Below are 16,531 nucleotides of genomic sequence, written 5' to 3'. Positions count from 1 at the left end.
TCAAGATTATAAGCTCAAAATATGCAGTTACTAAAAGTCTTTTGCAAGCTATGTATGTAAAGGTTACTATTATTATTACTATTAATCATAAACACGCCGAGAATCGTGGGTATATATATTAGCTTTTGAGAGATATATATAAAATCATTCACTTTCGATAATTACATTTGTTCAAAAATCCATGACATTTTCCCCTAGGTAATATAATTTAATACAATGTATTTTTATTCAATTCTTTTATGTTTCATATCTGATTCGCACAAAGAAAACAAAAGGCCTATAGAGTAGCATTCCGATGGTGACATACTTTGAATCATTCGATACGTGATTTACTTTTAAGCAAGGATATAGGTGTATCTTGTAGTCTGATTAGAGTCCGAATTTTAAAGGAAGAAAGCTTGTTTCATAGATAGGGTTATTTCAAAACGGTAAATCATGACAATAATGCATTTTTTTTTATTTTTTTTTAAGAAACTAATATCTTTTTTCTTTTTATTCTTCTTGTTATTATTCCTGCCCTGTGTTTTAGGTATTAGCCAATCACATTTACAGTTCATCTCTCCACTGTTTATCGCTATTGGAAATTGTCAGAGCGCCTTTGTAGGGCCACGCAGAGACCTTTCCAGATGAGATATCCCCGAGCCATCTCTTAATCTTTTCTTGATCCCAAGCACCAATATAAGGTCTGTAGAGCTTCTTTCCGGGATGTAAAATAAAGAGAGTAGGGAAATCATGGACAAGGTCAAGCTTGTCCATGATCTGTGTAGCCTTCAAGTCAGTCATCCAACCGAATCTGAACAAAGGTGGGTTACTACTAGCTTCATTCAACGCCTTGAACATAGCCAATGTCTCGTCTTTATCCTCCTGAACAATTGCAATCACGCAGATATTTCCAGTGTCAAGACAGTGCTTTCCCAGAACCTCATCAGATACAATTTCCTCTACTACACTCATTATCTAGATTAGCACACACACGCTTTCTTTAACCTTTTCTTGTCGTTGCTGCTAATGTTGCTTTCGGTACTGCTTCTTCTATTTATTGCCCTTACCCACACCTATATATATATATTTACTCACCAGTTGGTAGTGGAGCTGGTGCCTGTGTCTCCTTTTTTGCTGGCTTTTCCTTTTCCTTTTCTTTTTCTTTTTCTTGTGGTTTCTTCTGGGTGGGTTCTGCAGCCAAGGCATACTTACTCAGGAAATTGTGTAATGCCTCATGCTTCAACTTTCCATCGTATTTAATAGAGCCATTTTCCGGGGTAATGACCACCAAGGTTGGGAAAGATTGAACTCCAAATATTTCCATTACATCTTTTTCGGACTTTTTTACTTCGCCCATCAGCATTCGGTTCGCAAAATCAGCAGAAAGTGCTTTGTAAAGTGGAGTTGTTGCCGACTTATCAGTAAACAAAAGTGCCTTTGGCAAAGTGGAGTTCTGGTATAATTGTTGACTATTGTTAGTTTAGAAGAACACTAACCCCCCCCCCCCCCCCCCCCCCAGTACCATCTTTATCAAGTTCTATTTTTGATATACTTACATCTTTAGCCAAAAAATCTTCAATGCTTATACTCTTTTGGGACTTGACCTTTTCAGCATTATCCTTGACAAATCGAACTTCTGAAGGTAAGACAGATAAAAGATGATCTACCAAGGGCTTTGCTTCACGGGGACCCTGATAATCTAGAAAAAAAAACATTATTATTACTAATCCTTAATAGATTTGCGTATTTTTTTGTGGTATTATGCCCAAACTGTGTGTGTCGGTGTGTCTATTTAATTAGCCTTACCTGTAGGCTTCTTAACAATTGAACCTTTCTTATTGCGCTCAGGGCGGAAAATCTTAATTGTTGGAAATCCTTGGATACCATATTGAGAGCACACAGGGCGATTGGCCTCTTCGTCACAATTGACAGCAGCAACAGTAACAAGTCCCTTGAGGTTATTAGCAGCTTTTTTCCATTCGGGTGTCAGCCTACGATTTTTTTTTAAATATATATATAAACTGTCAGAATTAAACGTAATATATTTATTTCTCCCTTTTTTTAAGATGTTTGGCAATTACTTTTGACAATGGCCACACCATGGAGCATAGAACTCTACAGCTGTGAGTTTCTAAGGTGACAAATATTTGTTAATGAAATAGAATCCAAGTTGCTGAAGGAATGTAACTTACATTGGTGTCCAATACTTGAGAGCGGAAGTTGTTCGAATTCAATTCGACAACAGCATCCCGTTTATCGTAAAATCCCAGGACCAATGTAGCCTGAGCAGATAGAAGGAGTGCGGCTTGAGCAATTGAGAACTTCATGGTAGTGTACCTTTAATAGAGTAGGTCTTTTTACTTCAAAGTATAAAAATAAAAATAAAATAAAACTATATATATATAGAGAAAGAGAGAAAGAGTCGTGGCTCTATGGTGACTTGTTCTTTACCGATTGGCTGGCTGGTTTTTTATTTTTATTTTTTGCATTTGGAGTAAATTAAGGTTCTTTATGATCAATGCGTGGATTCTGAAACAATGAAATTTGCTTTAACTGCAGCACAAATTTGTGCCTTGATTTATATCTATGTGTTTCCTCTTATTTTACTTGGAGCTGATGCGCATGTAGTATAAGTGCAATTGTTGGTTTTATTTTCTTTTGCCTGGAAGATAGCATCAATGAAAATTTTTGTGAGTACCTTTATTTGCAGCTGTACCTCTTTGAAGTGTTATAGAAAACAGGTCGAATACTAAAGTAAGAAAATTGCTGTTCTGTAATAGCAGCTGCATTGTTTCAGCTTTTTTAAGCTAATGCTTGAATCTACCGCTGATATTATGTAGATTTTTCCCTTTGGAATGGCCAAAAGTCTTGTGGAAAAAATAGTAGAAAATGATAATATTACCAGCAAAAACAATGGTACTGCCCAGTGCATAAATATACTCTCGTGACAAGTAAAATTAAAAAAAAATTCGTATATTAAAGCCCTAGGTGGTCATCTACTCCTTGTTGGAACTTGTTTTGAACTCTCTGAATATCTGTATTGACTCTGAAAATATGTGTAAAAATCTTGTAAAAACTGTGATATTATATCAAGACCTCAACAATACCAACATCAGTCTAGATAATTTCTGTAAACAGTACACGCGTCTTTACCCTCCTATTATTCTCACCTGTAACATTGACATATACTTTCATATTCACAGCACCGCCCGTAATTTTGGTCCAGTGTACGGATATTGTATTTTTGGGTTTGAGCGATACAACGAACTGTTAAAAAAATACAAATACAGACAGAGAGGATGACTTTGAAGAGGCATATATGCGCAGTTTTGTTGAAACTGTCCTAAATAATGAGATAGTGTCAATGAACCTCATCTACTCGAATACTTGAAAGTATCTTACTAATTTCCAGATATTGTTATTTACTAGTGTACCTTCTTTGCACGCTCCTTTGTTGACAGTATTATCCCAATATTGAAGTTTGTCAATTTGATCGGTCAAAAATATTGTGATAAAAACAGTTCTTCAATTCATTAATGGGTGTCTTTTTTTTTCTTCGACTGATCTTTGTTGGTAATAATTGCGACATTGAGCTCGATTATGCTAGTAAAATCATATATATCTTTATACACTCTTTTTCACTTCCACCCACACACGATCGTCACGTAACTCGCATAGTTTATTCCCAACATTTATTTTGATTTATCTAGTAGTTTTCATACATATACTGATATATTTTGTGAGAATGACGGTGCCAACCTTTAATTTCCTAAATATTCTCCAGATAACTATCACATCTTCGCACCTTATTAAATATTAGCACAGTAAAATATACAACAAGTAAAAAGGTTAGAAGAATGCCAGTGATTTCGTTCTCAAAGAAGGATTATGTCTAAAATAAATATAAAGATAACAGTTATTGTTTATGGGGTTTTTTTGATAGTATCTTGTATGCAGAAAGTCAGGCATGGATAAAAAGAGAAGAATAACGATTTTATTTGGAGGTCACTCCTAAGAAACCACTGATGAAAATATTAGTTAAAGGAATCCAGGACTGCCGTGTTGAACATATAACTAACCATCCTAGGGATAAATTGGTGAACATTTGTCCTCTTGCCAATAACAGCGTATGAATTAACGATCCTGATGAGGAAGTTTAGCTGAAATTCATGCGTTAGTATCACAATAAATATAATCTTGCAACAATACACAGCTATTGTTAACAAAAAAAAACAATTTTGCCTCGTCGCTTCTCCAACCTTTCTGGGTAATACGAGTGATACGTCGTGTGCCATGCTCGGAAACTTCATTAATAGATTCTCTGTAAGTTATTTCCCCCTCTTGAATTGTGCTGGCATAGTCTTTTTCTATTTACTAAATTTACGGCATCTTAGCTGTTAAGGTATGCACTTAAACACAAAGCAAAGAGTAACTCTGACAATATGTTTTCTTTTATTAATTTCTATTTTTTATTTTTCAACACTAGATTATAACTTTTTCTCTATATGTTATATATTTTAAAGTGCCACTGACTTCAATTGCACAACTCTCCCTTCTTGGACGACCGCTCACCAATTCTCTCTCAGTAGGAAACATTCTCCCCTGATGATACCAGCTGGTAAAGTCTTTAGGTAGCCTTTTTTAAAGCTATCCTGTCTAAACACACAATTGCAAAATCTGTGCTCCATGCTTGGAGGCATGTTGAAAGCAATATTCATATTACATCCAAGTTTTTTTGGCACCGTTTTGTTGTTGTTGTTTATCATCACGTCAGCTAGCAATATCAATTCGGGTTTTAGCTTCCACAGAAGGCTGTGTATGTATGCCTTATGAAATATATGAGATCATATATTGATGAAATATTATACAATTTTGGACTCCTATAGGCAATGAGATATGCTTGCTAGCTAGGCTCAGCTTGGATACAAACAATGTAATAGGTAAAGGAAAGTGCGAAACTTATAGTATCAAAGTGAAGGATATCTAGCCTAGCTAGCAATTCCACTGGTGGTGTCAGAGCTATTGGTGGTAAGAATATTAATCCCACTATTTTTTTGCGGTGAGTATTTTGTTGACAGATACTATCTGTCCTTGCATTGTCGTCAAAATTCAACCCGTGGCTGTTATATTGTGTTGTATAATGGAGAATAATTCCAATTGATGCTGGTTACTAACCTCAATAAAACGAGAAGCAAATGGACATCTTTGAATGGCCATTAGTTACAAATTATATCAAAAGTTAAAATTTAATTATTAATATTAGTTTACAGTGAAAATGGATCGAATTGAATTGAATTAAATCGAAAATAAAATATTTCAGACTGTCATACAAAAATTATTAAGTATTTGCTCAACAAACGATATCATGTTTTTCTCCTTATTAAATATGTAGACTATATTACTCTTTATAACCCGGACTTGATATTATTACTGGTAGTGAGTCTGTTAGGAGTACACTTCCGAAACTAAATGCACGTACCAGGTACTTACACACTTAAAACTACCTCCGTGACAACCAATCATTAGCTAGCGAATATTCTAAGCTTGGGAACTAAATATCTATACAAACCGTTATGGCATTCTTTCTTAAGCAACAGACGTATAGCATCAGCAATAGTAACATAATAAACAGCCTTAAGATCGGTGTGCTTACTTTATAAGTTTAATGCCTACTGATCTGTGCCCTATTACGTTGGAAAAGATTTGTGAATGTATTAAGAGGTTGAGTGGTGCATCTGAATAACACAAGAAAGACTAGGAAATCAATTTCTATAAATTGGTTTATTACCCCCAAGATAAGATTATATTCTACACTGCAATAAAAATTGGAAGGCTTCTGTAGTGTGATACGCAAATAATTATATAACACGTCAAGAATTAGATCAAGAATCCTTGCTTTAAACAGCGTGGAGCACCAAATAAAATAAAACATATAAAATATATTATCTTGGTATAAAGGATAAGGGAAGTAGATTGGTGTATGGATAAAATATTAGCTACCAGTTAGCAAAAATACATAAATATATGGTTAAAACACAAGGGCTTGAAAAGACAGTTTATATATATATATAGATATATCCCATGGTTATTCAATGGAACACCCATAAATATTTTCAGCTGTAGTCTTATGCCCTGACCTTCTGGTATGTTAACTTAATCAAAGGTATGAGAAAAATAGAAGGATTATTATATCAGTATCACTATCCATATCAATTTGTATTACAAATTCTCAAATTAATCTAAAAAATAAAATGAAAAGACAAACTCTTTAAATTTACAAAAATATCAAGAAAAAGAAAAAGATGATCATCAAATTAAGAAGATTTGTATGGTAAAAATATCCCAAAATATCGGTTACTGTGTTTACACAAGACGTTAAATATATATAAAAAATGAGTTTCCTTCTAAGAAATAAATAAAGACAAAACAGAATTATAGTCAATGGTACTCTCGTGTAGACAATTAAACCAGTGTATCATGAAATTTACAAAGGGATTATGATAATAATAATACATTAGTTTTAATCATAATAGTGATCAGTGAATGGTACAGTTAATTTGTGTTTCTCTTGTTTAGAGCAAGAATTTCATATGTGAGTGGTGACAATTAACACCTGACATTTTTTTAAGAAAAAGTGGCTGTAAAATACCCAGTACAGAATATTAACAGGTTGTATCTTATTTTGGCTTTGAATACACCATTTTTTTTAGAAGTACAATGATGATGTACATTGTACAAACGGGTCTGTGCGTTGTGTGATTTCTATTATACAACTAATAGAGAACGAATGAGATGTAGGGCCAAGTCTCTTAAAGACAATACAAAGAAAATGTAAGAAAAGGATATCTTCTCTACGTGAAACATTACAAAGAAATCACACGTCTTCTTTTCTTTGAATATTAAAATCTGTAGCCAAATCATAAGCTTCTATACCAACAATCTTTACAGAAGCGTAAGATACAATGAAATGAGAAAAAATATGAATTATATTAAGTATGGTAAATATACCATTTTTAAAATAAAGATAACAAATAAAACAAATTGAAGGAAGAAGAATAAAAAGAAAAAGAAAAATGGAGGGGAAGAGGGGGAAATCTTTTATACAGAAAAAAAAGTTTATATATGTCATTGTTCCAAGCTGGAGGAGAAGATGGAAAGGGGCCAAGAGGTCTACTATTTACATTGCTATCCGGACCGTTTTCTTCGGCTTTGACGGGGATACGTCTTCTTGAAGATATTTACTAGGGCATGTACATGCTGGGAGGGTAGTTCTGGAATTAGCGGGAGTGGAGGGAGGAAGAGGAGCTGTAGTATCGAACTGGCAGACACAATAGTCTTTGTCTTGTTCGAGGAGGTTGTCAAGTATTTCGGGAGGGTTCTTTGAATTGTCATTGTCATCATTAGAATTTTTTGAATCGGGATCGTCAAAGTGTTGGCCGATGAGAGTATCGCAGTCGCTCCCATCACAAATGTCAGGGTCTGTGTCTGTGTCTTGATCAGACATATCAGAGTTACTGTCCTCACTACTGTCGATCCACTCGACAAATTTACGAGTAACATTGCGCATTCGAGCAGCAACTGTTTCTGGTGGCCCTCCAAGTTGGCCATGCCACCACGTCGTGACCGCATCACCTTCTACAATGTCATATTTATACAACATTACTAATAAGCGGTGGAAATTATCGGCGAGTAGTTTTGTATTTGCTTTGAGAATTGTTTTTTCAGTTTCTTGAAGGAACTGGCATTGTTCGGCTTCGTCTTGGATGTGTCTTTCCAAAATTGATTTCCAAAACTGTAAAAAGTCTGCCTGAATTCGTGTAGCAATAAGTTTAGCCGTCCCTGCTGAATCGACATCAGCCTGCTCGACGGTTTCAGATAACCAGCTAATAAATGTGTTGGCTAGGCTACGTAGAAGGACTGTATTTGAAGGGTCGTACTTGATCATTAGATCGTCTAACTCTAGATTTGCACGTGCACTTGTCAGTCGAGAAACAAACGCCTGTCTAAGATGTGATGAGGCCAGTTGTTCAAACTGGGTATCATTTGAGCGAGATGGGTTCTCGCCATGGTCCTGGTCCTGATCCTGGTCCTGGTCCTCGTCCTCACTATCACCTTGCTCAAAGATTGATCCGACAAGATCAGATCCGAAGCTGCGGAATGGAGATGTAGATATAGGAGTGTCATCATCATCATCGTCGTCATCGTCATCGTCGTATTCTTCTTCATAGTCGTCGTCTTCATGTTCCATGGAAATTGTTTCCTTGTCGGGGTCGATTGGAGGTAAGGATGTATATTCGGTGTCACTATCAAAATCATGACAGCCCCAGAACCCTGACCGTTTCTTAAAATACGCCGCATCGTGGTATGACATGCCGCTGCTGTTGCTTGAAGAACTTTTTACTTCATCTAACTCTTCTTTCAAGGCTTCTATTTCTTCTTGTTTCTCGACTAGTTCGCTCTCTAGTTTTGCTTGACAATCTATGGCTTCATTACAGAATTTTTGATGACATTCGTCTGCAATCTTTCGGGAGTCGCGCTCGACCCGCAAATCGTCTCTGAGAATATTGACGCTTTCGGTGAGACAAGCATTCTCAGACCGAAGGCGGCGAATTTCACGTAACATGAAATGGTAGGAGTGTTGCTTGCTTTTGCTCATCGGAGACTCGGGATGTGGAAAAGGACCTAAGGCAGGTGTTGCCTGATGCTGAATGATGGATGATATTTTGGTGGTAAATTAAAGAAGTAATTGTAGCAATCTTTTTGGATGTTAAACAAAAGAAGTTGAGAAAACATAAAGCAAGGTTTACTAAATTTGAATTTCCCCAGTTCGCTCCCTATCGGTTAAACTTACGTCACAACTATGACTAACTCGAGTCTTTTTTTTTTCTTATTCCCTGGATTTAAGCTGAGCCACTATATTTATATATATATTATTTTATACTATTTTAGTTTATATTATATATCTTACATACATATATACATTATTATTTTTTTGTCATTGATTGGTAAGAGTGATCAAATTATACCAAGTCTATTAATATAGGATTACATACTTCTTTAAGCTTCTCGATTGATACAGAATCTTGGAGAAATCAATAAGAAGAATTATATTAATAATAATAGCAGTTCTTGGCGAGTATCTAAATCATATGTAATTAACTAAGCTTTTATATAAAGCGACATCCAACCATTGATATTAAGATTTATTTCTTGTTAGTTTCTTCTTATCTGAAAAAAAAAAACTTTATTACGTGACCAAGAAACCAAATGGGTCTCATTTTCAACCCATTATTACTATTCTTGTTGTCAAGAAAGCACTTGCCTTTCAATTTTTACTTTTACTGTCATTATCATTGTCATTATTATCATTAAATATGTTTATTTTACTTAATGGAATAAGCTTAGTAATATCATAATTAATAAGAAAAGAACAATCTTTGAATGTCACTTTTGTTTGATATATATATATATCTTATTCTCATGCAAAAAATTTGATCGACTGATTGACTAATCGAATGATTGACTGATTGATTTGTAAACTGAAATAAACCTTGGTGTATTTACAGTCTATAGATCATCTTGAAACACAAGATTTGATCCAGGAGGTTGTATAACTCTGATATATATATATTTATATATATATATATATATATAATATCAGGGACGGTAGATATATTAATAGCAAAAGAAGCAAAAGAAAGAAATGCTGATGAACAATAATGCTTAGATAAAATGCTTCATACAGTACACTGCAAAAAATCATGTAATTTCACTTGGTTTAAAAATATGTTGAATTGAGGGCAAAGAGCTAATTTCTATAGACGTTTACCTATAGTTGCAGTCGGCTAGTTTTTATTTTCACATATAAACAGTAAATTCGTTCCATAAATAAGCAGCACATTGAGGTAAAATGCAAACACCAGCGACAGGTTTGCAGTATATTATCACACATTGCTATAAATAGTAAAGGAATATTTGGGCGGTCAACTAGTTTTTACCGGTCGACCACCACAGCTAGGTAGAACGCCTTGTATATCTTTGCTTCAATGTGACATTTGAGTACCGCTGCCATCTATACTCCAGTTCCGTCCTGATGGTGCAATATCTTCCTTTTATTGAGTGTCTCTTATACATCTTTATCAAGCTTATCCCTGTTCTTATCACTCTTGCTATTTACTTTGAATAATGTTTGGAACTGACAGGAAAGACCTCGCGACCGAGCTAGAAACAATGCTCGACATGGCCAAGACTCTTTTTGTTCAACGTAGGCAATCTTTTATCTATTTATTTATTTATTTATTTATTTATTTATTTATTTATTTATTTATTTATTTATTTCATTTTATTTATTTAAATTTTTGATTTAGTTTAAATTAAATATAAGGATTTGTAAACAATAACTTTGATTTGTATAGATGTCAGGGAGGGTCAGAATGCAGACCAAGCTGTTGTCAAGTACACTTCACAAAACGATCTGTATAAAGTCATTGACTTTGATCTCCCAAACGTCGGCAAGGGTGTTGATGGTAATAAAGCAAACAGTTGATCAAATAGTTTCCAGAAGAATGATAGTAAAGTCTGACTTTTGAATTCGTAGGTACATTTGAGTTAATCAAGAAAACTCTTGATTACAGTGTGAATTCTTGGAATCCTCGGTTTATGGACAAGCTTTATGCGGGAACTAATCCTATTGGAGTTATTTCCGAGATGCTCATTGCTGTACTCAACGGAAATTCTCATGTTTATCATGTCTCACCCGTATTCACACTAATGGAAATACAAGTCACCAAAGCAGTCGGCGAATTATTGAATATGGGAGAAGTAGGTACACACAACTTTTATGCATAACACTTTCAACAATATCGTAATAATTGCTATAAATCACTATACATATATTATACGTATAAATTTATATCATGCGTAGAATTCTGGTGGCTTGTTGTGCCCAGGTGGATCTGCTTCAAATCTGTTGGCTATGTTTACAGCTAGGAACAAATTATTTCCTTCGATCACCAAAACTGGATATCTTCCTCGTCCCTATCCTGGGGCAGAATATGGACCTCTAAAAATATTCACATCCATATCCAGTCATTACAGTATTGACAAGGCTGCTCAGGTAATGGGGTTAGGTACCAATAGTATTATCAAAGTTCCAACAGACTCATGCGGGCGTATGCGAGTAGATAGGCTTGGTAAGCAAAATAAAATAAAAGTAAAGAAGTGGTCTAATGTGATGTGATGTGATGTGATGTGATGTGATGTGATGTGATGTGATGATATATATTTGCATATTTATATTTAATATATATATTGTGCTTCTTTTATACAGAAATTCTGATCAGAGAAAGTGTGGATCGTGGAGAAACACCATTCTTTGTGAATGCTACGGCAGGAACAACTGTATTGGTGAGTCTAACTCTGGCTGTTAATATTCTGCTAACATATAAACCAAACAAAAAGGGAGCATTTGATCCTATACGGGCCATAGCAACGGTTGCTAAACAATTCAACTGTTGGTTGCATGTGGATGGATCATGGGGTGGATCTGTTGTATTTTCTAACTCAGCTGTAAAGACCACCAACTGGTTGGATGGCTCGGGATTAGTAAGTTGAATCTAGGGAAATATCGTAGAGAAAATATAAAATATTTTTTTTAAAACAAAAAGAGAGGATAGCAATTATATTAACAATTTCATTTGTACTTTACCAATAGGCTGATACTTTCACTTTGAATCCGCACAAGCTACTCGGAGTACCACTCCAGTGTTCGATGCTATTGACACCTCACAAGGCCCATGCGCTGTTTGCACAGGCCAACTCTTTGGCAGCTGACTATCTTTTCCATGGTAATCCGTACGATCTCGGAGCAGGAACAATTGGCTGTGGTCGTCGGCCAGATGCGGTCAAGATGTTTTTGGCTTGGACATTCTATGGTCGTCAAGGATTCGGGAATCGAGTGGATCGTGCTTTGGGTTCTGCAGCTGACTTGACTACAATGGTACGCAACCGAAAGGACCGTGGGTTCATATTAGTTAAGGACCCGAGCCCATTCCTCCAGGTGTGCTTTTGGTACATTCCCAACCACCTCAGCAATCATGTGCTTCATTGGGAGGCACAAGGCAACTACACAGCCAATGTGTCGCTGGTCACAAAGATGCTTCACCTCCGCTTAAGGGAGATTGGAGAATTCCTTGTGGATCATGCGCCTTTGGATAGTTTGCCTCATTTCTTCCGAATTGTTATAAACTCACCGACCGTGAGCGTAGAGCGTGACTTGGCAGGACTCTTGGATGCCATTGAAGAGGCCGGAAAAGAGATTGAGTGGGATCGTGTCTTTGGTTAATGATAGAAATATATCTATCTATTGTTATTGTTATTTAGGCTCACAGGCATTCGTTTGACCATGATTTTATTGTAATATTATATGCTTCTTTTGTTACACTTTTATCACTCTTTCTCTCCCCCCAAACATTGTCTGTGGGTAAAAACAGGCAAATAGACTAGAAATTGGCTCACATTGACCCACATTTGGATTTCCATTTTCATTGATTTTGCTGGATAATTTAGGCGGACTCTTTCTTACACTTTCCTTTCCCTTTTTCTTTTTTTTTCTCTTTGTCTTCTTTCTGTTTACAATCTCTTTTCTTCTTTCATTGTATTTTGTTTTAATTTATTCTTTTGCTATTCTTTTTCTTGCTCTTGTCTTTGCAATGGAGTCCACAGAGTTTACACCACTGTGTACAGCCCTTGCCCTTTATGACTTTGACTCTACAGAGGTCGGCTCATTGAATTTTAAAAAGGGAGACTGTATAGAGGTACTATACAAACTAGACTCTGGCTGGTGGGATGGCTGGTATATAATCACCCTGTTTGCATTTCTTGTGTACATTGCTTATTCACTCTCCTACTAGGTGTAACAACTCCAGAGGATGGTTCCCAAGCCATTATGTTGAAGTAATCCAAGTTTATGGCGAACAAGTCTCGGAAAATGAACATGAAATCCCGACCACAACAGACCAAAGGGTAAAAAGGACATGCAACAATTTTGAGCTTTCCAAAACATTACAGTCAATAGATATATAGATATGTATGCTTTCTAATATATATATATATAAATATTATACAAAATTACGGTAGGACACAGATTGCCTTCCGCCCACTCCCAGATCACCAAACCACTTCATACCCTTTGACCTCACACCGCATTGGACAGAACACGAAGACAGTCGATTTTTTTGCACTACACCAACCAGTGACAGACCTCTTTCTGGATGTCTCGAAAGATCGGGATCAGAATCAGAAGACGATGTTGCTTACAACATGAATTCATCTTTTGATGGCAGTTGGAAGAGAGAATACGATGACCGAGATAGCGAGTCAGTATTGAGTAATTCTTCTGTTCGCCGCTCATTCCTTGAAGATCTGTCAATGACAGATAGTCCGCACACTAGCTCAGAAAGGGTAAACATTACTTGTCCCATATGATCTACCCTCCCCTTTTCCTTACAGACACCCACACACCAATTCATAATTATGATGTATAGGAGCCGGTATGTGGTATATATATACCGGCCCTATATAATATGCACTTAGTTTTGCCTCTCCACCCAAAGAAAAAACTTTAGTACTAATGGTATTCTCTAGGATATCTCAAGTAACCGCCACCTGTCGCTTACCGACAATTCTGGTTCGACATATTACCAAGACCACTCAGATCATATTTATCCTACACGCCGACAGATATCAGCCACATGGACCACCCTTCTAACAAACATCTCACAATCTCTCCAAGACCTTACCCTGGCCTCAAAAAGCATCGAGCCAGTTTCCCTTGCACCACGTACTGCCAGCATAGTCGATGCAATCCGGTCCATGCTTTTCTCCTCAAACACAATCGACAAGTCATCAATATACATAAACACCAACTCTGTCCTTCGAATTCATCACCGCACCATGATGGCTTCTCTATCAAAACTTGTTCTCTCCTCTCGACTATATTCAAATCTCGACTCAAACAACATCAATCGCATCCTAACAGATGCAAACGAGCTCATGTTGGCCGTGCGAAATTTCGCAATAACTGCCCAATCACTCTCTATTCAAGTCGGCTCTATAGATTCGGCTCTAATAGACTACCCTGCGGCAACGGGTAAATCGTTCCCATTGAGTGAGAGAATGAACCGAATGTACGTTTCCGGAGAGAGCGCAAGGTCAAAGTATCCTCTTCAAAAGGGCATGGTTGATAATATCGAGACGTACTGCAATGGCATACATGAATCAATTAATGCTATTATGAAAAGCATAACCCTGGAGAAAAAGCCAACTAGTGAATTAAGAGATTCTTTGGCTGTCCTTTTATTCGCACAGTTTAGGAACTTTGGGAATCAGATCGGACAGATTCTTAGTGTCCTTGATGATATCGACTTTAGTAACGTCCCCGAGTCTAGCGAGGCAGATATTCTCGCAAAAAACAAACAATCTCTTGTAGATGGTCTAGGAGTATTGTTTGTATACCTACAGAAGATGACACAAGAGGACGAAGATCTGGATAAAGCTGTCCAAGATGTCTACAACACAGTCAACAGCATGAAGGAGACAATCCAAATGATTTGTAAATGCGTAACAAAGCTAGCCTCATTTTACGACGAGCAGAAGCAGCAGAGTTCAGATAGCTCTGAAAACCTTGTTCTTACAAATGAAGAATACCCAAGTTTCGATAAGCTTAAGGGCAAAAAGAAGAGTATAAAAAATCTCAGCCGCAGCACAAGCCAAGGGAGTTCAAATGATGCCACTCGAAAAAGCAGGTGGCTGACAACACCAATTGATCGTACAAAATCTTCTCCTATTCCAAGAGAACACAACCTGGATAGATCTCTTTCAAGCTCACAGGACTCCCAAGAATCCATTTCATCTATCACAGGGAGAACAACTCCAAAAGTCCAAGCAAGGCATTCAACTGCAAAACTCAAAAAGTTCTTTGGAGATGATGCGCCATTAATTGTAACTCGAAACGCTACTATATCTACACCAGACACACCATGGTTTCTCCAGCCAGATTATTTCCAGAATGAAGTTCAGTTTACTATGGAAGGCTCAATTAAAGGCGGTACTCTCAAAGGATTGGTGGTCTTATTGACGATGCACAACTACCTTGACATGAAGTTCATCAACACTTTCTTGTTAACCTATCGATCATTCTGTACACCCTCTGAGCTTTTGGACAGACTAGAGGACAGATATAATCTGAGAGTTCCAGAAGGGCTATCAGGGGAAGAATTTGAGCTTTGGGAACAAAAGAAACTTAGGCTAGTTCGGTTGAGAGTGACGAATGTATTGAAGAATTGGTTAGAGCAGTACTACAATGAAGATGATGCCGTAATTCTCGACCGATTACTCCTGTTTACCAAGACAACCATTCATCAAACACTTTCGTTCTCAGCTGAGCAGCTCGAGAAACTTATCCAGAAACGCAAGCAATCACCTACCAAGAATAGTGATATCAAGAGGATGATTCGCACAGTCTCTAACCCCCCAGATCCTATTTTACCTCGTAACCTAAAAAGATTCAGACTGATTGACATTGATACACTCGAAATGGCTCGCCAGATGACAATTATGGATTTCAAGCTCTATAATGACATTAAACCGGTCGAATGTCTTGATAAGGCTTGGTCGCGCGATCAAGGGGAGCCTAACAAAAGCGTGGCAGTCCACATACGAGCTTCGATCGAATACTGCAACAACGTGACCGCCTATGTTACTGCTGCAATTCTGAGCCAAAAGGATATAAAGAGACGCTGCAATTTGATAAAATATTGGGTGCAAGTGGCAGATCGATGTAAGCACCTTAACAGCTTTAATACTTGCATGGCCATTCTATCTGCATTTGATAATAGTGCAGTTGGACGCCTGAAACGTACCTGGGAAATGGTCGGTACCCGTACACACCAAATGCTCTCCTCGATACGAAAGTTGATGGGTGCAAATCGAAACTTTAACCAGTACAGAATCTTGGTTCGATCAATTAACCCGCCATGTATTCCTTTCCTTGGGATATACTTGCAAGACCTGACGTTCATTGAAGATGGAAATCCGACGTATCTCAAGTCTTCAAAAGATATGATCAATTTTGCTAAACAGACCATGATTGCCGAGGTTGTTCAGGAGATTCGGCAGTATCAGCTGGTACCCTACCGGCTCAAACCTGTAGATGAGATTCAGGCTTTTATCCGGGCCAATTTAAAAAACAGTCGAGATGAAGAGCAGCTATATGAGGAGAGTTTAAGACTTGAACCAAAGTAGGTTTCCCAAGAATAATTAGAATCTTTCTTTGAAAGAAAAATAAATAGATAAATCATGGTACTTAAATTGAAAGCTTTTCTTAGAGAGCGAGAAGATGAAAAGATTACAAGGCTCTTGCAAGAATCTGGATTTTTGTAATTCTAAAAAAAAAAAAAAAAAAGCTGTTGGAGAAAACAAACATTACAGGTTTCAAAAAAACCCCCAAAAAGATAATGACTTTGAACTTCTTTATGTATTAAACCCAAAA

The 16,531-nt window shown here is 36.8% G+C and overlaps 5 protein-coding genes across 5 annotated transcripts; 2 read left to right on the top strand and 3 right to left on the bottom strand.

Moving 5' to 3' along the window:
• Positions 1-434: 434 nt before the first annotated feature.
• PHYBLDRAFT_184400 (hypothetical protein) lies at positions 435-2,349 on the bottom strand. Its single transcript, XM_018438928.1, has 6 exons — positions 2,175-2,349; positions 2,064-2,113; positions 1,789-1,973; positions 1,539-1,681; positions 1,078-1,435; positions 435-944 (listed from the first exon to the last, which is right to left on the bottom strand). The coding sequence occupies exons 1-6, from the start codon at positions 2,307-2,309 to the stop codon at positions 547-549; spliced, it is 1,269 nt and encodes a 422-aa protein (XP_018298710.1). The 5' UTR covers positions 2,310-2,349; the 3' UTR covers positions 435-546.
• A 609-nt stretch (positions 2,350-2,958) lies between these two features.
• PHYBLDRAFT_161308 (hypothetical protein) lies at positions 2,959-5,199 on the bottom strand (the record flags this gene model as incomplete). Its single annotated transcript, XM_018434377.1, has 6 exons — positions 2,959-3,026; positions 3,153-3,249; positions 4,062-4,195; positions 4,242-4,349; positions 4,595-4,808; positions 5,158-5,199. The coding sequence occupies 6 exons, from the start codon at positions 5,197-5,199 to the stop codon at positions 2,959-2,961; spliced, it is 663 nt and encodes a 220-aa protein (XP_018298709.1).
• Positions 5,200-7,159: 1,960 nt separating this feature from the next.
• PHYBLDRAFT_138218 (hypothetical protein) lies at positions 7,160-8,638 on the bottom strand (the record flags this gene model as incomplete). The annotated part of the gene is made up of 1 exon (XM_018429952.1): positions 7,160-8,638. One exon carries the CDS (start codon positions 8,636-8,638, stop codon positions 7,160-7,162), a length of 1,479 nt encoding a protein of 492 aa, XP_018298708.1.
• Positions 8,639-10,584: 1,946 nt separating this feature from the next.
• On the top strand, positions 10,585-12,238 carry PHYBLDRAFT_98182 (hypothetical protein; the record flags this gene model as incomplete). The annotated part of the gene is made up of 6 exons (XM_018444046.1): positions 10,585-10,803; positions 10,907-11,202; positions 11,325-11,388; positions 11,443-11,586; positions 11,696-12,079; positions 12,137-12,238. Coding segments are annotated over 6 exons (1,209 nt in total), but the record flags the coding sequence as incomplete, so codon positions are not given.
• Positions 12,239-15,066: 2,828 nt separating this feature from the next.
• On the top strand, positions 15,067-16,422 carry PHYBLDRAFT_105409 (hypothetical protein; the record flags this gene model as incomplete). The annotated part of the gene is made up of 2 exons (XM_018427903.1): positions 15,067-16,280; positions 16,368-16,422. The coding sequence occupies 2 exons, from the start codon at positions 15,067-15,069 to the stop codon at positions 16,420-16,422; spliced, it is 1,269 nt and encodes a 422-aa protein (XP_018298706.1).
• Positions 16,423-16,531: the final 109 nt, after the last annotated feature.

Source organism: Phycomyces blakesleeanus, assembly GCF_001638985.1.
Source record: "Phycomyces blakesleeanus NRRL 1555(-) unplaced genomic scaffold PHYBLscaffold_1, whole genome shotgun sequence".
Classification (NCBI taxonomy): Eukaryota; Fungi; Mucoromycota; class Mucoromycetes; order Mucorales; family Phycomycetaceae; genus Phycomyces; species Phycomyces blakesleeanus.
Note: the sequence above shows the minus strand (reverse complement) of the source record. Positions and strands in the feature narration are given on the sequence as shown.

What these genes read in the sequence shown, in the direction of transcription:
- PHYBLDRAFT_184400 (XM_018438928.1), bottom strand. Translation starts at nt 2,309, where the DNA reads ATGAAGTTCTCAATTGCTCAAGCCGCACTCCTTCTATCTGCTCAGGCT. An exon ending in TGGTGTGGCCATTGTCAAAA is followed by an intron (nt 1,974 to 2,063) that starts GTAATTGCCAAA and finishes AAAAAATCGTAG; the next exon opens with GCTGACACCCGAATGGAAAA. An exon ending in ACCAGCTCCACTACCAACTG is followed by an intron (nt 945 to 1,077) that starts GTGAGTAAATAT and finishes TAATGAGTGTAG; the next exon opens with TAGAGGAAATTGTATCTGAT.